The sequence below is a fragment of the Oncorhynchus masou genome, chromosome 13 (genome assembly GCF_036934945.1).
Source record: "Oncorhynchus masou masou isolate Uvic2021 chromosome 13, UVic_Omas_1.1, whole genome shotgun sequence".
NCBI classification, from domain to species: domain Eukaryota; kingdom Metazoa; phylum Chordata; class Actinopteri; order Salmoniformes; family Salmonidae; genus Oncorhynchus; species Oncorhynchus masou.
In genome coordinates, this window is record NC_088224.1 from 50,198,162 (window position 1) to 50,220,476 (window position 22,315).

Consider the following 22,315-nt stretch of genomic DNA (forward strand, 5'->3'; position numbering starts at 1 on the left):
GTCCAGTAGGATGAACTGACTCAACGTTATAGTGGTTTGCCAAAGTGAAACCAGCAGGGCTGTGGTTGGATGCAGTGTTGGTAATTTTCAACTGAAATTAAAACTTTCCTTGATACCTCTCACGAGCTTGGTTTCCATCCAAATATGGACATTTCTTCTAATGACATGCATGTCAATCTCAAATGGGAAGAGCTTGACTTCATCGCTACTTGTTTGTGTAAAGTGTTGACAAGCTGAATGTACCGAGCTGTCTGTTTTTTAAAACTACTAGCGCACAGCTCGGACACCCACGCATTCCCCACAAGACATCTCTTCACAATCTCCAAGTCCGAACTACAAAGGTAGAACCATGATTACGTTGCAATCTATTCTGCATCAGGATAAGATTTCAACACACACTGTGCGGGAACAGCGGGGACTGAAGACGCACTCCTTAAAAAGTTGCGAGCTTGAACCGCGGGACGGCTTCATTGCTCCAGACCACCACAAGGGGAAGTTTGCGCAATCATTATGCATTTCGGTCCCAAGGCTTTGACCAGACTAATTGACACGAGCCACCCTTGCCTTGTGGCGCTCAACGAAGATTGCTGACAAAACAGATGGAAGTTGCCGTAACGAGTCAAGCAAATGAACAATTTGAGAGAAATGGCTTTTTTTGTCAAAGTTAAATTACAAATCTCTATTTAGCAAGTTCCAGACTAGCTAGTGTTAGGAGAATGAATTTGTAAATCGTCTTTCAGGGACTCCTGAGAACCAACAAACCAGGCAGTTGTCTTGTGAAACAGTGGATGTAAAGCATTGACTGCACAATTGTAAGCTTGCCTTGCAATGCAGCTGAAGTAACATGGCTAGCTATTTGCTTGCTTGAGTCGGATTAAAAATAACTGTTGCCGCTCTGGGTATGGACCCTAAAAACGTAGTTCTGAACTAATATTCATACCAATCAATGAACTTCAAGTCTGAATGGCATTAATGAAGCCTAGAGTAGAATATACCTTTCATTGTGCCAAGGATGCAAGACCTACATACACATGTATTTTAGTTATTACCACGTATGAGATTCCCATATTGTAGCCTGTACATTGAATATATTCACCGACCATGTACTCTTCCCTGGCAAATAAAGGTGCGGTTCAGGTATGACACACTTTCAGTCATATCAAACGATAATCTCTTCTCCCCAATGTTTTACTTAAAGCCCTTTTAGAAACTCATCTTTTAACCTACTACATTCAACAAAAAAGTGCATAAAATGTTCCTCCCCCTTACCACAAATATCACGTTCACTTTTAATATCCCTATAAATTTGACACAAAACCCACATTTGTAAAAATCCTGTTTCAATGTAAAATGATTGTCTTCACATTCTATAGATTTATATTTTACATTCTTCCATATAGATTTCACATACATGTTTGCAAACACCCAAGACCACACTTTTCCTGAAGCAGTGACTTATCTCTTTTAAAATACATTTTCTACAAACCATTTAAAGTTTTAAACCTGATTTAAATCATGGTAAACCCCACGTTCTTTTGACCACCTCTTTATTTATTAAAATCACCCACTCCCCAGGAATACAGCCTAATATTTTCTTGTACATATTCTCCACAGTAGTTTTACTTCTCTTCATCTACTTCAACCACATTATCATATATTGCCTGAAATGGAAGGAACCCAGGAATTACCTCAGGTGACATAACATATCTGCCTCATCCCAGCCCTCATAAAATATTTACAAAACAACATATTACACTATCTTTGGATTTAAAATATTTTCTAAAATGGTACATTCATAATAAATGCTTGGTAAAAACTGTCCCCAAGCCACAAACACTTCTCTATAAAACAAAGGTATATTACGTAACATTTCCTTCTTCATACTCCTCAATAAACCATTGTCCCCAATCCTCCCAACCTCCTGCAAATACTCTTAAACATTTTCCGCCCATAATCCAATTCACCAAATAAATATTTCCGTACCATTTTTACTCTAATTGCCGTTTTCCTTACACTGAAATCTACCAACTTCAAACCCCCCTCCTCATAACCTGCGATCAAAGTTTTAAAGCTATTTTCACCCCCTTCCCATCCCATAAATCAATTAAAATGTTATTCATTTCAGATAAAACCCATTCTGGCATATCCAAAACGTTCATTACATAAATAAAAATTGACATCAACAATACATTTATTACAATTACTTTCCCTTTTAATTTCAAAGACCTCCCCCTCCACATATTTACCACCTTCCTAACTGTATTTATTACACCACTCCATGTCAAATCCCTAGCTTTCATTTCGTTCACCCCTAAAAACACTCCCGACACCTTAAAATAATATTTTACTCCATCTTCTCCATGTTAACCGTTGCACCCGATGCTTGTCCATATACTTTAAAACACTCCATCGCCCTTTTTACACTTCCCTCATCTCTAACTGTTATAGTGGTATCATCTGCATATTGATGAATCAAACTAAAACGTCCTTGCGGAGTCTGTACACAATTTCTAAGATTATATTTTTTAAGAAATACTGCTAAAGGTTCTACCGATAAAACAAATAATAAAGCTGATAAAGGGCACCCCCCTGTCTCAGATCTCTCAAGAATAAAATAATCAGTTAAAACCCCATTACACTTCATCTACTTTTTGCCTTCTTATATAATAATTTTATCCATCCTATTATTCTATTACCAAAACCATATTTATCCATTACCCTAAACAAAATCATGTTCCACCCTATCAAAAGCTTTATTTAAATCTATGCTTACAACTTTTTTTTAATCACATCTCTAATTGTATTAATTGTATCAGCAATATCTCTACCAGGCACACTATGTGTGGGTGCTATAATATAATTTAAAACTTGCTTCATTCAATTTGCCAGTATCTTAGCTAATACCTTATAATCCGAATTTAATAAACTAATTGGCCTATAATTCTCCAGTTTCAATTTGCTCCCCTTATTTTTATATAAAATCAGCCCTGTCACCATAGATTCTGAAACACTATTATCCTCCATATATTAATAAACTTCCAATAAAATAGGTGCTAAAAAACGTTCATATATTTTAGAAAACTCTGCAATTATCCCATCTACTCCAGGACTCTTATTTACTTGTAAACCCTTAATCGCATCTTTAACTTCATTCACTGTTATTTTCCCATCACACATTTGTTTATCCTCTACATCAATTTGCACATCCACACTATCCAATATCTCCTTTACACACCCCTCACCCCCCCTCCCCTTTCTTAAATAAATCCTTATAAAAATTCTGCACTGTTTCTAATATCTCTACAGAAACATTGACAACTTCACCCTTTACATTTTCAATCTTTCTAATATACACTGCTCAAAAAAAAATAAAGGGAACACTAAAATAAAATCCTAGATCTGAATGAATGAAATATTGTTATTAAATACTTTTTTCTTTACATAGTTGAATGTGCTGACAACAAAATCACACACAAATTATCAATGGAAATCAAATGTATCAACCCATGGAGGTCTGGATTTGGAGTCTAACTCAAAATTAAAGTGGAAAACCATGACATCCCTCCAACGCCTGGGCATGCTCCTGATGAGATGGCGGATGGTCTCCTGAGGGATCTCCTCCCAGACCTGGACTAAAGCATCCGCCAACTCCTGGACAGTCTGTGGTGCAACGTGGCGTTGGTGGATGGAGCGAGACATGATGTCCCAGATGTGCTCAATTGGATTCAGGTCTGGGGAACGGGCGGGCCAGTCCATAGCATCAATGCCTTCCTCTTGCAGGAACTGCTGACACACTCCAGCCACATGAGGTCTAGCATTGTCTTGCATTAGGAGGAACCCAGGGCCAACCGCACCAGCATATGGTCTCACAAGGGGTCCGAGTATCTCATCTCGGTACCTAATGGCAGTCAGGCTACCTCTGGCGAGCACATGGAGGGCTGTGCGGCCCCCCAAAGAAATGCCACCCCACACCATGTCTGACCCACTGCCAAACCGGTCATGCTGGAGGATGTTGCAGGCAGCAGAACGTTCTCCACGGCATCTCCAGACTCTGCGGGGCTCTGGCAGTGCTCCTCCTGCTCCTCCTTGCACAAAGGTGGAGGTAGCGGTCCTGCTGCTGGGTTGTTGCCCTCCTACGGCCTCCTCCACGTCTCCTGATGTACTGGCCTGTCTCCTGGTAGCGCCTCCATGCTATGGACACTACGCTGACAGACCCAGCAAACCTTCTTGCCACATCTCGCATTGATGTGCCATCCTGGATGAGCTGCACTACCTGAGCCACTTGTGTGGGTTGGAGACTCCGTCTCATGCTACCACTCGAGTGAAAGCACCGCCAGCATTCAAAAGTGACCAAAACATCAGCCAGGAAGCATAGGAACTCAGAAGTGGTCTGTGGTCACCACCTGCAGAACCACTCCTTTATTGGGGGTGTCTTGCTAATTGCCTATAATTTCCACCTGTTGTCTATTCCATTTGCACAACAGCATGTGACATTTATTGTCAATCAGTGTTGCTTCCTAAGTTGACAGGTTTATTTCACAGAAGTGTGATTGACTTGGAGTTACATTGTGTTGTTTAAGTGTTCCCTTTATTTTTGAGCAGTGTATGTTCTCCTCTGTTTATTCTTCTCTAATCCAAGAAAAAAACAAAGTGCTTTTCTCCCCTCAAAAATACTTTGCTTTACTTCTTATAATAGCCCCCTTACACTTATCTATTTCATATTTACTCAATTTTTCTTTCAACTCTAAAAACTTTTCTATATTATAATTAGGCTCACTGTCACACACCCATTTCTTCTTCCAATTTATCTCTCAACTCATTTTCTTTTATTTTCATCCTTCCCCTCTTTTTCCTTGCATATCTTATACTAAAAACGTTTATTTTTTTCTTAACCTTGTTCCACCATAAACACTTATCATTCTCTTTCTGCTTGTCCTCCATTTTACATGCTATCAAAGATTTAAGTTGTTTCCCATATTCTTCATCTTCTAAATACCCTGCATTCATACACCACATTCCACCCCTGCTCTTTCCTTATCTAAGCCCACTGAAAATGTTAAACCTGCATGATCACTAAAAGTTGCAAAAACATACATAATATCCTTCATAAAATTCCTTCAACCTTAATTTACTAAAACCAGATCTATCCTTGTTTGTTTCAAATCCCCTAAAACCACCTGCCTTCTAGAAAATTATCTTTTGTCTGGATTTTCCTCTCCACATATCAATCATTCCTTTTTCTAACATCATCTTCTTTAAAAAAAAAAACAGATTCATCACTTCTAAAAAAATAGCTCCTCTTGTCATATCCATTCTAACATTAAAATCCCCAACTACAATACAGTTTCCCTCAAACCATTTTCCTAATTCTAAAAATAAATCTTTGCGCTCTATTTCAGTATTAGGCGCGTAAATATTTATAATTCTAAAAACCATATTCATATATTCAAAATCTAAAATTAAAATTCTCCCATTATTATCATTATAAATGTTTCACATTCTCTACCACATGCTCAATAAAATAGCAACACCACTTGAATTCCCCCTGCCATTGTTAACAAAAATAAAATCTCTCCAGATTTTTTAACTTCTAAAATACATACATTATCCCAATGTGTTTCTTGAAGGCATAAAATATCAGAATTCTTCATTTTTACTATTCTTTGGAATTGTTCCATTGTTCTTAAACCATTCGCATTGATTGACATAAAATGAACCATTCCAATAAATAAAAATATCTATATTTTCTCATTATCCTCTACCTGTTGTCATGTTTTCATCCTTTTCTGTCCTTTTTCACCTCCACCGCCGCTTTCCTCTTCCTGTAGCCTCCCCTTGTTCTATCAATATTTTCCATGTCATCTGAATCTGAAATTGACTCGAAATCCTTCTCATCCAACCAACTCAAAATCTTCTATCCTGTGCCTGTTGTGCTTCCTGTTTCCATTTGTGTCTCCTGTATCGTTGTCAGCATCCCACTCCCCTCCACTTCACCTCCTTCCGGGGCACCCACATCGCTCGAGGTCCCCCCCAAAGTCTGTGAGTCCCCAGTTCCTCCACCCAGCCCACTCCCCCCCCCCCCCCCCTCCTGAAAACTCCCTCTTCTTATTTCTGAATCCATACTGCTCCCTATTTCATTCGTCTTCTGTTCCATCTTCTCCCTTCTTGGTTTCTCCGTCTCTCCACCCTCCACCACGTCCTCTCCTCCATCTTCTTCTCCTTCTTGTGGTGATACAATTGCTTCCTCAAAAAGTTCCTGACTCCCCACTTCAGCCAAAACCTCTCCACAGTTGCACTCCTCTAGTCTCTTTTGGCATCCACCACAAAAATACCTTGCCTTCCCTCCAACACATTCCCTCACATAATGACCCTGTTAACCACACTTGAAACATTTAAACTCAGGGCAGTCCTTGACTATGTGCCCAGACTGGAAACACAGACGACAAACCCTGACCTGCTTATCGTGTATTACTCGGAAATACTCTCCTCCCTCCAGTGTCTCAAATTGTGTCGAATATGGCAAGGATTGTACTGTTTCAGTGAATTTTACTTTACAGAATCTCGTCCCGTCCACGATCAATGTACCTGGCCAAACTCTCCTCCTTATTTCTGAGACAGCAGTTACACCCCAGCTACTCAGATTAACCAGTATAACTTTGTCTTCGATGTATACCGGAAGATTCATGAAAGATACAACTAGCTCATTGGCAATCATATCTCTCGCCATGATCCTTGTATCTGTAATCATTAAACCATCCATTAACAGATCTTTTCCATTTCGCATTGTAATTTCGTACTTTCTTTCTCCTTTCCTTCTACATCCCACCTCCTCCCCACATACCTCTTTAACCGAACTTAGTAACTCCATTGTTGTAACTTTATCTTCTCCCATCAACTCCACTGCCACCGTAAATTCTTTGCCATATTTCAGTCCTCCTTCATCTCCATGTTTCTTCCGTTGAGCATTTTCTTTGTCCTTGTCCATTCCATTAGTCATTGCCATGTTGTCCGTCATAGTAAACAAAAATGAGAACAAAAACTCTCCCCCAAGCAGCAAAACTGCAAAGGGGGAAAAAAACTAAGCAAACTTAAACCTGTTCAAATGCAAAAATCTAAATTATACTTCAAAAAACGTTGAAAATAAATAAAAAATCTCTCAAGCAAACACTCTCAAGCAAACAAACAAACACTCACTCACGACTTAATCACCAACACCTGTCTCAAACAGGAAGTGCTCACTCAGGCCGGTATGGCCGTAAGCAAGAAATGATCTCTTGGTGTACTATATAAAGTCAAAGTGAGTCTGATTAACATATGTTGCATTTTCACCATTTAGAGGTGCAGGCAATGTATTCCTATGGGGAGAGAAGTCAATGCAAACTGTTTGAAGTCAACACCTTCTTTTAACTGTTAAGGCTTAATGCCACACGGTCAAAGTTAGGCTTGCACAGATCGGTAGGACCTTAGGAACATTCCTGTGTTTGAATTGTCCTTCTAAACCTAACGGTTCCGCCGCTGTCACCCAAAAGCAAATGATGTTGTGGTGCAGGCCTCATTTTGGGCCTACTTTTCTAATGGTCGCTGCGCTCAGACCGAGCGAGCTACGGTCAATCGGGATATCTCGTTGAACTCGGCACGGCCTAGAGATTATGTTTATGCCATTGCCTACTCTCTGTGTCTTTGAGCACCGCACTTTTTCACTCCATCCTTGCTGTGTGTGTGTGTGAGAGCTTTTCTTTGACATCTGTTGGGAGAAATGACTGATTTACAGTTCAGTAGGGTTACCTAGTCACACATATGAAGTTTTAAAATGATGTGACTTTTTTAACCCTTCAAAACAGACAGTGTGACCAAATTAAAGGCACTTCCGGTTGGCACAGGAAGCTATAAATAAACTCATATCCTGATTGGGGTATGCATTTACAGAATCCTGAGTTTTAAGTCTTTACGTTAAGAACTGAGTTATTTACGGAGGGTTTAGTGAGTGTGTGTTATTTCAGAAAATCATAGTAAATCACAGAAATCTCGCAGAGCTCCGCAGCACACTTTAAAAAGATTCGTATGAACATCCTGCAACTGGATCTGTAACTGTTGAAAAAAAAAACACCTATCTTTGAACATCACCAATCTGTCATTGTACGATTTCTCTTAAATGACGATAGATAAATGGCAGATTTTTTTTTAATTGACACCGGAGGCTCCTTGACTTTGACGTGAAGTGGAAAAATTTCTCTATTTTCATTTTGGACCTTTAATCCCAGAAAAATGGCCATAACTCAAAAACCGTTGAGGCCTAGACGCCATCTTGTTCGGGGCCAACTGCCCAAATTTCCTAAACCTACGCTCACCAAGTTTCAGCTTCTAAATATTTATCAGTTATCAGGCCCCGTCGTGATTCGTAATGTTTTGTCCAATTGCAATATGATTGCTTATGCACTCTTGTGGGATTTTCCGGGATAGCGGAAAAATGACCAAAATTTGATTGTTTTATAAAACGGAAACCGAATGTCCGACAAAGTTCATTTGATGACTTCCCGGTAGGTCCGGCCCTCCCGCTCGGCCCGACGCCGTCGGCGAATTTTACAAACGTTTTCGGACGTCTAGTAAGGGACCGTACATTTGCAATATGGACTTTCTCACTAACCATACAGCAAATGTCAAAATGTTCCCTTAAGGTATGTTAGGTCAGAGCCAAGTCACAGAAAAACACAGTCATTTTTCCAGCCAAAGAGAGGAGTCACAAAAATCTGAAATAGAGATCAAATTAATCACTAACCTTTGATGATCTTCATCAGATGACACTCATGGGACTTCATGTTACACAATACATGTATGTTTTGTTTGATAAAGTTCATATTTATATCAAAAGAATCTCAGTACACGTTGGAGCGTTATGTTCAGTAGTTCCAAAAACATCCGGTGATTTTGCAGAGAGCCACATCAATTTACAGAAATACTCATAATAAATGTTGATGAAAAAAAAATTGTTAAGCACAGAATTAAAGATATATTTCTGCTTAATGCAACCGCTGTGTCAGATTTCAAAAAACCTTTACGGTAAAAGCAAACCATGCAATAATCTGAGTATGGCGCTCAGAGCCCAAACAAGCCAAAAAGATATCCGCCATATTGTGCAGTCAACAGAAGTCCGAAAAAACATTATAAATATTCACTTACCTTTGATGATCTTAATCTTGATGCACTCCCAGGAATCCCAGTTCCACAATAAATGTCTGTTGTATTCGATAATGTCCATCATTTATGTCCAAATAGCCACTTTTGTTAGCGAGTTTTGTAAACAAATCCAATCTCACGAAGCGTGTTCACTAGGAGCAGACGAAATGTCAAAAAGTTCCGTTACAGTCCGTAGAATCATGTCAAACGATGTATAGAATCAATCTTTAGGATGTTGTTAAAATAAATCTTCAATAATGTTCCAACTGGAGAATTCCTTTTTCTGTAGAATTGCGATGGAACAGAGCTCGCCCTCATGTGAACGAGCGTCACGAGCTCAAGGCATTCTGCCAGACCTCTGACTCATTCCGCTCTCATTCGCCCTCACTTCACAGTAGAAGCATCAAACAGGTTCTAAAGACTGTTGGCATCTAGTGGAAGCCTGTTGACATCTAGGAAGTGCAACATGACCAATATCCCACTGTGTCTTCAATAGGGAATGAGTTGAAAAACGACCAACCTCAGATTTCCCACTTCCTGGTAGGATTGTTTCTCAGGTTTTTGCCTGCCATATGTGTTCTGTTATACTCACAGACACCATTCAAACGGTTTTAGAAACGTCAGAGTGTGTTCTATCCACATATACTAATGATATGCATATCTTAGCTTCTGGGACTGCGTAGCAGGCAGTTTACTCTGGGCACCTCTGGACAAGAAGATAATAAGAAGCCATAAGAAGATAAAAGACTCATCTATGTATCTGTGCCAATATAATGTCTGTGACAGCATGGGCAGTGCCATTGAGGCTATCTTCATATTAAAGTAGTAACATTTCTTCTTCACAATTGTCTGAGCCCTTCTGATGACCCGATCGGATATGACTTCAACAGGGTCACCAGTAGGGCTCAGCCAATGAAGTTGGTAGTCCCACCCAGTTGACTACATTCAAATTGTGAAAGTGCTTGCAAATGCAGCATTTTGGCCATTAGAGGCCAATATTTTTCTCTCTGTCTGGGCTACAATTGTAGACGGTTGGGTAATTATGCTTTTCATCTGTGAAAGGCTGTTGTGCTGCTAATGAGGGAGTTCTATTAACCTGAGCCGAGGTGCACCTGTCCATGGCCCCTGACATGAATGGATAAAAGCGGTGAGGGCGGAGCACCCTTCTAAAATTGAACAGGAGCCTTACATTTAGTTTTTTGTCCTAACACTACACAGCTGATTCAGATTAACAAAGCTGGATGATTATTTGAATCAGCTTTGTAGGGCTAGGGGAATAAAAAGAAAATGTGCAGCCGTTTGGGGTTCAGGTGACTGAGTGCGGGAAGCCTTTGTCATAGGGTAAAAGTTGCATACCCCTGGGCTGTAGGCTGCACACTTTGGGTCAAATATCAGGTTCTGTAGCTGTGTATTTTATCAGAACAAATCTGTTCTACAATGAATCTTTTCCTTAGCTCAGGGTAAGTAGTAGCAGGCCTAGGAGAGTCTTATGCGATGCAAACATTTGAGTTGTGTTCTTCCTCCTTTTAATCAATCAATCATAATAATTTGTCAAATGCCTTACAGGTTGTTTTGCCTATTGATGGCAGCTGTGGGCATACAAGCACAACAGACACCTTCTATAAGTATGCACTTTGCACCTTGCAAATTTAAGCACTAAGCGTTTGACAAGATTTTAAAAAACTAACCTTTCCTATTCCAGATGACCTCAACGCTGAATGCCTTGGTAACGTTATTCGTTTGAGTGTCGCTCCTCTTTTTGAAGAGGTTGATGCTGTCTTCAGTGAGTTTGCCTCTTTTATGATTCTCTTTCTCTCCTTTCATAATTCATGGCTTGATATTGCTTGTCAACTATTGTGTTCACACCATCTCCATCCCTTCCAGATGACACACAAATCATAAACCTGACGCCTGGCCTTGCTACTCAGTGTGGATTCAGCTTTAAATTTGACCCCATGGGGAATGCCATGTTTTTTGCTTCTCTTCAAAACTGCTTTTCCCAAAACATGGTAACCCTAAGAACTGTAGTGTTTGCTTGTACTTCAAATGGACAGTTTGCCTTTCAGTGTCACTGCATTTGCAACTCATACTGTAGCAATGTCATTTTATTTACCTTTGACATGGAGTCATGCTGAGACCAGGCTCTTTTACAGATGAGCCCTGTATACACAAAGATACAAGTCAATATTTGCATCACTAGATGGAGAAATGAAATAATTGAGAACCCATTCTTCAGTAAAAAGGAGGCGTAATACATACAATTTAGCGCATGGAGGTTATTAGAAGTCCGGTTCCAGAAACATTGAAGCAGTTTTACTTAACTCTGTGGATATCAAAAGGATCTCCATTGTTAGCCACCCCTGGGTCTGGTATCTCTTACCTCTAAGTTAACGATGACGTAAGGTACAGCAGAAGTGTATGGAGGGCTTTCAGAGGGCCAGCCAACTTTCTGATACCGACTGCAGTGATGTGAACTATTGAGCTCTACTCCTGTAGTGTGGCTTCAATACAGTGGCAGCTGCATTCATATAGCCAATTTTGCCACAGTCTATAACTTGCATGAATGTCACCTGAATTTAGTTTTTTGCTATATAATGAAGGCTTTTTTCCCTTCCCCCTTCATTTTAGGATGATAAGATGTTCAGCTTGGCCATGCAGTTCAGGCTGCCAGGAAACCACATGACTGTGTATAGAGTGGGCAAAACCTGTAGCTACACCCCTGGACTTCCCGAGAGATTCTGTGCGACCGCAACTACATGGAGGCAAGTGAGCAGAGCATGCCCCAATGGACATGTTTACAGCCGCGCTTGTCGTACTGCCTGTATAAATGATCTGTCTAGAGCTACAACTGTCCAGTGTTTCATTTCTTCTGCGACACAACGTAGAGGTCTTGACTCTCTCAATTCCACTCGCCTCTTCAAAATGCACATAGGAGAACTTTAGAGGTGAGGAATTTTGGCCTATTCTCAATGCATTTAAGGAGGTGAGTGGCCAGATTGAGAACTGGCCCTTGATTTCCTATTGTATGGGAGGGAGAAAATGCATAGGGAATAATGGCCTTTCTTCTCTAGGTGTCTGTCAGAAGGACTCTTCCAGACATCCAAACCATCCCCCAACAGCCCACTGGGGGCCCGACAGCAAGGAGCGGCAACTTCCGGAGAGGAGCTGAGGTAGCCATGTTTCTGTAATTTCACTACAAAATGACAGGATGGCGCTAAACAATGTGCGTTTGACAGTTTTGTTTAATTCATGTTTCCATTTCCCGAGACAGGCTGTTGCTTCAGGATACAAAATGACAGCAGTCGTCTTTAGTCCTAGCAAGAATGTCATGAATGTGGATGAGGTCCAAAGGAAGGGCTATGCAATAGCCAACACTCCCACACGGCTGGTGTTAAGAAGCCCTCATAATGCAGAGGAGACATACCTCCAGAATGTAAGCTGACCTCCATGAACTGGGTCATGTTCAGTAGAGCAAACATTTGGAAACGGTGGCCCTACCTGAACTCTGCAACATATTGTTAATACGGTGTGCCCTACTGAACACGGCCCTGGTGTGGTTGCCCCCTGAACAGGTAGCTGGGGTTCCGATGCGGGTGCTCTCAACCTCAACCTTCTTTGAGCAGAAGTGGCTGGTTACTCGAGTAGATGCCACGGCTGTTTGTCCAACACCAGGTTGAGTGTGAAATAATTTAAGATCCTATAAGCCCAGTTCTTAATTGGCTCCAGACAAGACTTTCATGTTTTCAGTTGCAAAATGTTCTGTTTTGATGTGCACTTGGCTTCTTGTTTCACTGCAGGGGCAGTTGCCTTTACTCCAGAAGTGATCACCTGGTACATGCCCAAGCACATAGACCCACTTTTCTCCTCTGATGCCTTCACCATGTTGGAGGTGTACATGGGAATTGACGCTAAGAGGCTGAACACTGAGGAAATGGCTGCCAGAAACTACTCGGTTTTAGTCACAGAGGCTCATATTATTGTTGAAATTCCGGTGGGGGCGGTTGGCGGCTATTTCAAGGTCAGCATTGGATGAGTAAAATGTTCCTGTTTAATTTCTAAATCTAATTTGTAGAGCCCTTTTTACTACAGCAGTTGTCAGTGCTTTGCAGTAACCCTTTGCAATCTCATGGGTAAACTCCTAAAAATGTTTCTTATTGAGCAATTGTCTGCTTAATCAGGTTAATATACAAAATTGTGTGAATTTTGCATAAAATTACATTTAAACATACTCTACCGCTTGTCTTTGCAGTTTGTCCTTTAGCCGCTTGAAATTTGAGAGCAAATATCCACACTAAAGGATTGTTTACCTGACTTTTTAGGTAGCCGGTAGCTTTGCCACTGTCAACTGAATGCAAGCAACACTCGGCTGCCGTTTACATATTGTGCAAGTGTTTACTTTGCTTGTCAGTTGCTTTGAAAATGCATGTTGACAACCATACACCTACCAGCTCTCTAAAGTCTGGTAACCAACACTTTCCTTTGGATATTTTGTCTTAAATTACGAGTGGCAAAAAGACAAGCGGTAGAATAATTGTATTTAACATTCTGGCTTATAAGGAACATTTATCTGTTTTTGCACTCCAATTGTGTATTACATCACTCGTCTCCCTTACAGAGCCATATTCAGGATGACCAGTACTTTGTCACTTACACCATTGAGCCCATGCTTGAGTTGCTGTGGATCGAGGAGATCGCACACGAGGACACCAGCTATAAAGTCCTCTTCCCTATCACAACACCTCCGATGGCCAGGCCTCCACAAGTTCGCAACTGTGAGTCCGGTTTAGTTAAATAGTGCCTATGGTAATTTGGGATTCCCGGGTTGTTCATTAGGCGCAAAACAGAAGAAAATGTACTGAAACGGGGAGGCAATACCTGGACTTACCCAATAACAAATGTCAATTTTCAACTTCCATTGTAGCGCATTTCAAAATGTTTTCCTTTGTTTGCCAATGAACAGACACGCCCTTAGACACAGTTCCTGAGCAGGCAGTGTTTGTGCTTGAGTTGGGGACCTTCAGCCTTGATGTGGAGCTGCTGAACATCACCTTTCCCACCATGGTGCTAACTGTTGCAGAGTGCAACGCCAGGGGCTTCAATGTTCAGGAGCAGAGATCCCCGGACAACACCTTGAAGACCTTCAGGATGGAGGTGCCCTTCTCAGACCCGGTGGTCTTTAAGGAGGTGTGTTTCTGTTAAATGCAAAGCCACACGCAGTGAGTTGTACATGCCCTAATAAGTGGGCCACCAACAAAATATAAATGGCACAAATGTACTTTGTATCCCTCATTTACTCAAGTGTTTCCATTATTTTGGCTGTTGTATGCATTTGATTTAGAGGAATTAGGGCAACATTACTTTAAGTATATATTTTGTTTTAATAGTCCCCATATGTACTTAGTTGTCACTTGATGTTGAATAGAGTTCTGTTGAAGCAATAATGCTTTTAACTTCACGACAGAGAAGGGCGGAACAAGGGGTCACAACCTTCACTCTTCAGCTGATCTACGGCCTGGTCATCTTTCCAGAGTACGCTCCTTTCTCTCACTCTGCCGCTGTGGACGCTGTACTGCTGGACATTGGTATGTCTCTGGACTACGCCAAACTACTGTTGAATGGTTTCCTCTCGTTAATGATTGCCCTGAAAGGAAATTGGCAGTGAAAGCCCAACTAGCCATACTGTAGGTTTTTCCTATGCGGTCTCTCTACAAAGAAAATGTTAAGCTTTAGAGGATTTGGACCCAGTTGTCCTGTTCATGTTTATTCGGTCCCACCGTAGCAAAAGGTTTTGCAATCTAAACAAGGGTTTCTTCTTGGACAAGTTCAAGTAGTACCTTGCTGTTTTTTGTGCTTAATTAATGAACACAACTGTTTGTCCTTGTAGTGCCACCCTCAGTCACTGGCAACTGTGATCAGGAGAACTTCCACATCACTGTGGATTACAGGAACCAAGAGCCCTTTTTTGTAGTCTTGGTTGGCAAGCGGCTGCTTAACCATGAGTTTGCTCAACAGTATTTAACAGAGGGCGACACAGACTTCACCATCACGTTGCCTTTCTCTTCGCCGGACGCAGTGTTTGAGGTACGACGCTCTCCCAAAACATGTTAACCTAAATTGCTGCAGCTAGCCTCGCTTTCCTTACCCTGTATACAATATCGGACTAATGAACTCTCCCATTGGTTTCCAGTCGGTTCACTCGTCCTCTGTCAGGAGCAGACTGGATGTGGCTCTGTTGAATCCTTACAACAACATGACCATCAAATACTTTTCCCTGGCTTGCAGCTTCCTCAAAACGCTGACTGGTTGGTTCTCAAACAATTACTTCCGATTAAATAATCATTTAACACGGTTACCAAACCTGGGTTCCTTGCAAATACTGTGTCGTTTGCACTTTTGGTGATATTCCATTGGTTCAAGCTCAATAAGTGGAACAAATACAGAACCCAGGTCTGATGGCTACCTGTCTTTTGCTCCCCCACCTCCAAGAGTGTTTCTCTAACGGAACGATGACTGCGCTGGCGGTCAAGGTGGATTCTGTTCCCGGTCTGAACCCCGGTCAGCTGACCCTGAGCGACCCCGCCTGTGGTCCCACCTACAGTGACGATCGCTTCGCCTACTTCCACTTCACTGTGAACTCCTGCGGCACCATCAGGAAGGTAAAATGACTATTACCCTGAAGTGATGGGGACTGTTTGCTTCTGCAGGTTGTAATAAGCAATTCCCCTCTACTACATAGTTTATCAACAATGTCATGCTGTATGAGAACGAAATCTCCTTGCCAGATGAACTTGAGGTGAAGCTGAATGCCACAACGTCTTCAGAGGAGGAATATCAGTAAGTGCATTACGCATCACAATTGTAGCTATTAGCTTTCCTAGGTATTTTGTTTTTGTTCACCAATTGCTCAATACTTTGTATACAGGGAAAATGTGCCTCTACTACCAGTGTCCACTCCACTGCTTGAAGTTTCCCCTATTGAAGTTTTAGGTTAAAGGTTTCCTGCTACTATGTGGCCAACATCACTCGCACATTGGCCTTCCTGACCAAGCCGCGTGACAACGAGCCTTTTACCGAGACTGGGAAGGGTCGACTAATGGTCAGAATGAGACTCGCTCAGGGTAAGCGTGCACAAATTCAGAATTTTAACTTGACCCCCTCCTTTACAAAACCATTCCCAAAAATCTAAGCCTTATGATATATTACTCTTGCTTTCTGAGATCTACAGGTGTGACTATGGAGTAACGGTGAGGAGCTGATTTGGGAATTTGTCAGAAGCCTCTGGTGGGGGGTGTTGGCTATAAATGGCTTGTGTTCATTGGGGCACAATGGGATATGATAAACGAGCATTTCTTAATGGACAAGTTCAGATGGTGCCCACTGAACACGGCCCCCGGTTGTCTTGTTCTGTGTTCCAGACGCCTCGTATAACGCGTTCCACCAGGAGGAGGACTATCCAGTGGTGAGGTACCTGAGACAGCCTCTGCAATTTGAGGTGGAGCTGACCACGTCTTCTGATCCCAAGGTAGCGCTGGTGCTTGACCACTGCTGGGCCACCCTCAACGAGGACCGTGACTCCCGACCCCGGTGGAATCTCATCATTAATGGGTAACATGTTGTTTTTGGGCCTAAACAAGGGTTATTCCACAGGTATGGTTCCTGAGTAATTAGCAACCTATCATGCTTGGCAGGCCATTTACTTTGGCTACCGTGGCTATGCCCCCATCCATAGGTCGAGTGGTCAAAACGCTTAAACGATGTGAGCCATGTGGGGTCTGTCACCAGATCTCCACCCAATTTAACACTTATGGGAGATTCTGGCGCGTATGATCAACATGCTTGTTATCACTGAGTGGTCCCTGGAACGTATGCTGCATCAAACGACTCTAAACCGCGTTGTCTGAAAAGCATCTCGACAATGTTTTGTACTGATGAGAAATAAAGGTCTTCACAACTGTATTCCAGCTTTGCTTGTAAAATATATAAATGTTAACGGTATCATCTAGTCTAAATAACAGTTTGACTTGTTTTACAGTATGGCCATGTAAATCTAGTTTAGAAAGTATGGCAGCCATGTTTGTCAAGCACGAACTCCCAGAATGCCGTTCACTGCGCCCGTTGCCTGAGATCTTAACTTTGTCACATGCTGAAGTGGCCAAACTATCTTTGTACTTGTTACGGCGTACACATGACAAGTAGTTTACAGGTGACTATACAAAAAGCCAATTGTTGTCACCGCCCCAAATACAACCTTAGCACGAAAGCTAAACAGAGTTGCAAGATATAGCACAATCCATTATTGGGGGTTAAGTCCTTGGGGGAAGGTATTGTGAAGAGGATGATGCAGGAAATATTACTAAGATCTGTGAATTTATCAACAATAAATGGTGGGTAAGCTATATACCCCTGGAAAGGGGGGGGGGGGGGGGGGTCTGATCTGGCAACCCTGAGGTACCATAGCTTACACTCTGATGCCGTGTTCAAATCAACTAACGACTTCAGTGCATTCAAGACAATGGGGGTACTCCAGTTGAGATCACCATAAGTCTGACAGACGCTTACGTGATAAGCTGACTGCATTGTATGATGTTAGCTCATATTCAGTACCACCTTAAAGTGTTTTACACACGTGTCCATTGCAATCTAGGCATGAATAAAACGCTAAGTACATTATAATTACGGTACTCTACACAGAAAATAAGGCACTTTGATAGAAATGCACGCATGTCCACAGTTATTTGTAAGGAAGGCAAGGACTGTATACTTGCTCTGGGGAAGTGCTTGGGCTTTCTTTTGAAGGAAAGTTTGTCGGGCTCAATAAATTCTCAAATAGAAATGGTCTGCAACAGTGAAATGGGCTACTTTTGTGAATGAATGAGGCAAAATTAGAAGTTGAAACAGCCTATAGAAAATTAGCAGGTAGTGTGCCTTGGTCTGAGGGCAGCGCGGGTTAAATGTCCACATGTTGGAACGGTGAGTGCATTCTGACGTCACGCGCATAAAATCAACTCCCACTGGGGCGACTGTTGAAGATATTTGGAACTCGCGTGTGAAAAGGTTAATGTTGGCGTTACCGACACCTTTTTACTCAATGTTATCCTTGTGGTTGGCTAGAGTTCAGTGTTGTGCCAAACTGACGGTCAGTCAAATGGCAATCGAGAGCGGCTGGCAAGCTTGGCTTGCCTTTCCGGTTGGTTTCAAACAACTGCTCTTAACACTGACTGAATAGTTGTTGGTTTTGTGACCTCTTGTGTTTAAAACAGTTATTGCACTAAACCGAAAGGATGGTTCAGATGCCTGTGCAGCATGGATGTTTGAAATTGAATAGGATCAGTTGACAGGATACCGCTTTCAATGGAATTTCCTGTCCTAGAGGAATGCGCTAATTGGGAGTTGCTAAACATGAACAAATACCACGGTCAATTGTAGCAGCATCTTGCTAATGTTCATATTTGAAAAAATGTTACTACATTTTTGATTTGGGTGAGCACTTTGCCACAGATGGACACGCTGGCCTAATTTTCATCTCAAGAATTTAAATTGGTTAACTATTGGAAGATGACTTTTTCCTACATTGCTGCAAATGACACTTTATTTTGCGGGTGCCTTTTCAGTATCTGGATGCATGTTACACCAATCAGTGTAGTGTGAAGTGAAGCAACTTTATTGGTCAAAACCATTTCATTTGGGGGATCGGGTTTGCAAAATGCTATCAACCTAAATTTGGCCATGTGGACACGGCGTAACTTTGCAGCTGTTTATTAAATCAGCAATGTCATAGCGGTTTAAAAAAAAACAGGCTGAAATGTTTAGTATATCATGGCTGTGCACGAAATGGGCAGTTCAGATTTGTCACTTCAGCTGCAACTGTATCGTTGTGCAAAATCCTGACCATCGTCTGTCAGCTCAAGTGGATTTGTACTGGTGTGGGCGTTTGTCTCTTTATGTAACGTCTTCAGATTTCACAAATTCCTTTTTGCTAATATCTGGCAGTGAAGGATAAACCTCCCGAAGATGCAAATTAAAAAAAGTAGGCCTAAACTGTCAATGCGTAGGTTACTTGTATAGTAGAGCTGCGCCCTTCACAGAAGTCCTCCACGTGTGAATCCGATGCCGTGGGTGTAGAATGTATTTTGTGTGACCAATTTCTCCAACAGCGGAAGAATTGCTCTGGCGCGTTGCATGAAATTCTTGTTTAAAATGAAGGTCTTATTTTGAAAAAATATGATTTCCTTGTTGACGATACCGACTGTCTATTCGGCAACTTTGGTTAAACCACGGTCAATTGATCAATATTCAGGTCGCCTGTACTCTGAGAATTCTGGATCATTTAGAATTTTAAGAAGCATTTAGAGGGACATCTCACCTCGTGTCAATGGAAATGAATATACGTGTTTGACAGCCGTCAGCAGTAGACCAAAATAAATATTGTTGACGGAAAGCCCAATTTCTGTTCTTTAAAATAAAAACGTACTTAATCAGATTCATCCAGGTCTGATGGGCCAAAATATCAGAAATGAAAACCAACAAACCACTGTCGTGACCTTGAATTATCTGAGGACTGTTTAATTGTTAGCTGACTAAATGAATCGTGTTAGGATTTGGGGTGCCGAGGAAGTGGTTTTAAAGACTTAAACTCTAGATGGTAGAAATCTATTAAGTTGATAGTCAACTTATTAACATTACATTGCAGCTGCAAAAACCCCAGCCTTATGATTCAGTACTATACAAGTTGGTTTAATTGAATTACTAGCTAACTAAATAACAACAGACTAAACACACAGGTGACACAATATGACGGCTTGTTACAAGGTTTCCACTTATCATTGATACATTTTTTAACACACGAACCGGCACCAGCTTGGAGTAAAAGCATGAATGTATTTCTGTGGGATGCCGCCGTGGAAAGGTAGGTGGTGTGTCTTCTCTCTGATTGGCTACGTGAGATCACAATGTCGTTGGTTGTCCGTGGCTCCGATGACTAGTCTTGAACAGAACTACAGGGTGGGTTTTCCTTTCACTCGTTCTGGAAGATGGGCTAATCAACCCTGTCGCTGATTCCTCAGTGGGTGATGAGTAGGGTGGTTTGGATATAGAGGCAGAATGATCCCACTTAAGTTCATTTTTCTATGTACTTGTGAGTTTAGGAAAGTTCAAAACGTGTAGCTTGCGCCTCACGGTTTTCTGGTCTAATGTTAATTTCTGTTACCATTCCTTTTATGCACTCTGGCCGCCGGGGACGGTTCTGTCAGTCTGACCCGCTCTCTGATGTCCCTCGTATTCAAAGTGAATACTGGAACAATATTTCTAACATAAGACTGGTCAGAGATTAGCTATAGAAAATGAATGTCATATTGTTTGTTTTTACTAGAAACGTCCTCACTCTACAGGTAGGAAGTCTCGAGCCTTTACATTGTACATGAAATGTTTTTTCAAGACAAAGGTGATTTTTGTTGGGGAAAAGCCTGTTTGCAAAAACATTCTTTTAGTTCATACCGGAGGGGGAAAAAGAACCCACTTCTGCTGTAAATTGAGCTGATCCTCACAGGACAGCTATGACACCACCGCAAGACTTTGTACACAAGGCGGTGGGGTTTGCAGCGTTTTCTTGTTCCTAACTTAGTCCCTCTCTCTACACTGGCAGCTGTGAGAACCCCGAGGATCCATACAGGGTGGTCTTCCACCCGGTAGTAGCTGATGCCAGGGTCCACTTCCCCCTTCACGTCAAACGCTTTGAGGTCTATATGTTTTCCTTCGTCGAGGATGCGGTTGAGCCGAGTGGCCAGGTAACAATCTTTATTGGTTAATTTTGTGAGTGGCAATCATACCTTTAAAAAAACCAAAAATCTGACACCATCAAATCTTTGATTCCTAGGTCTTTGTCCATTGTGATGTGGTCATCTGTGATGCCAGTAGTCCCTCTGGCGGCCCCTGTAGTGGACAATGTGTGAATCAGGACAACCCGAAAAGAGGTAGGTCTTGTTTTATGCTTTTCAGACCCTGGCAGACCATAACTGAACTAATAGTTTCTCTCTCTCTCTCTCTCTCTCTCTCTCTCAACAGGTCAACGACATGTCAAAGACCTCTCTGAGGAGCGTCATTTATATGTTTCTTCTGGATACATTCTTTGGGTGTAATGTCTTGTTCTAACATGTCAAATAAAGTGTTCTATATAAAACAATCCTAACTGTTGGAGCTACCTTAATTGTATCTGATTTGCGTATAACACCAAGGCGCATGTAGTAGGCTTGTCATCTGACATGTATCAATCAACCCTTTTGTAAGCATGGACCTCTGAACCATCCACCGGAGGGAGATAAGTGTTGCGCACCAATTTCCCGTCTAGGACAAACAATGGGTGTCAAAACAAAAGCTTTCCAATGTCCAGTAGGATGAACTGACTCAACGTTATAGTGGTTTGCCAAAGTGAAACCAGCAGGGCTGTGGTTGGATGCAGTGTTGGTAATTTTCAACTGAAATTAAAACTTTCCTTGATACCTCTCACGAGCTTGGTTTCCATCCAAATATGGACATTTCTTCTAATGACATGCATGTCAATCTCAAATGGGAAGAGCTTGACTTCATCGCTACTTGTTTGTGTAAAGTGTTGACAAGCTGAATGTACCGAGCTGTCTGTTTTTTAAAACTACTAGCGCACAGCTCGGACACCCACGCATTCCCCACAAGACATCTCTTCACAATCTCCAAGTCCGAACTACAAAGGTAGAACCATGATTACGTTGCAATCTATTCTGCATCAGGATAAGATTTCAACACACACTGTGCGGGAACAGCGGGGACTGAAGACGCACTCCTTAAAAAGTTGCGAGCTTGAACCGCGGGACGGCTTCATTGCTCCAGACCACCACAAGGGGAAGTTTGCGCAATCATTATGCATTTCGGTCCCAAGGCTTTGACCAGACTAATTGACACGAGCCACCCTTGCCTTGTGGCGCTCAACGAAGATTGCTGACAAAACAGATGGAAGTTGCCGTAACGAGTCAAGCAAATGAACAATTTGAGAGAAATGGCTTTTTTTGTCAAAGTTAAATTACAAATCTCTATTTAGCAAGTTCCAGACTAGCTAGTGTTAGGAGAATGAATTTGTAAATCGTCTTTCAGGGACTCCTGAGAACCAACAAAC

At 41.7% G+C, this 22,315-nt stretch overlaps 1 protein-coding gene and 1 long non-coding RNA gene across 2 annotated transcripts; both read left to right on the plus strand.

Moving 5' to 3' along the window:
- The first annotated feature begins 10,738 nt into the window (after positions 1-10,738).
- Positions 10,739-11,860, plus strand: LOC135552501 (uncharacterized). Its single transcript, XR_010457460.1, has 4 exons — positions 10,739-10,799; positions 10,877-10,957; positions 11,059-11,183; positions 11,803-11,860. It is a non-coding gene; the product is annotated as an uncharacterized LOC135552501 (long non-coding RNA).
- Positions 11,861-12,632: 772 nt separating this feature from the next.
- On the plus strand, positions 12,633-21,346 carry LOC135551476 (zona pellucida sperm-binding protein 4-like). The gene is made up of 14 exons (XM_064982686.1): positions 12,633-12,846; positions 12,972-13,192; positions 13,790-13,946; positions 14,135-14,358; positions 14,636-14,756; positions 15,059-15,255; positions 15,362-15,476; positions 15,661-15,830; positions 15,911-16,008; positions 16,162-16,292; positions 16,590-16,779; positions 20,816-20,957; positions 21,047-21,143; positions 21,235-21,346. The coding sequence occupies exons 1-14, from the start codon at positions 12,762-12,764 to the stop codon at positions 21,306-21,308; spliced, it is 2,022 nt and encodes a 673-aa protein (XP_064838758.1). The 5' UTR covers positions 12,633-12,761; the 3' UTR covers positions 21,309-21,346.
- Positions 21,347-22,315: the final 969 nt, after the last annotated feature.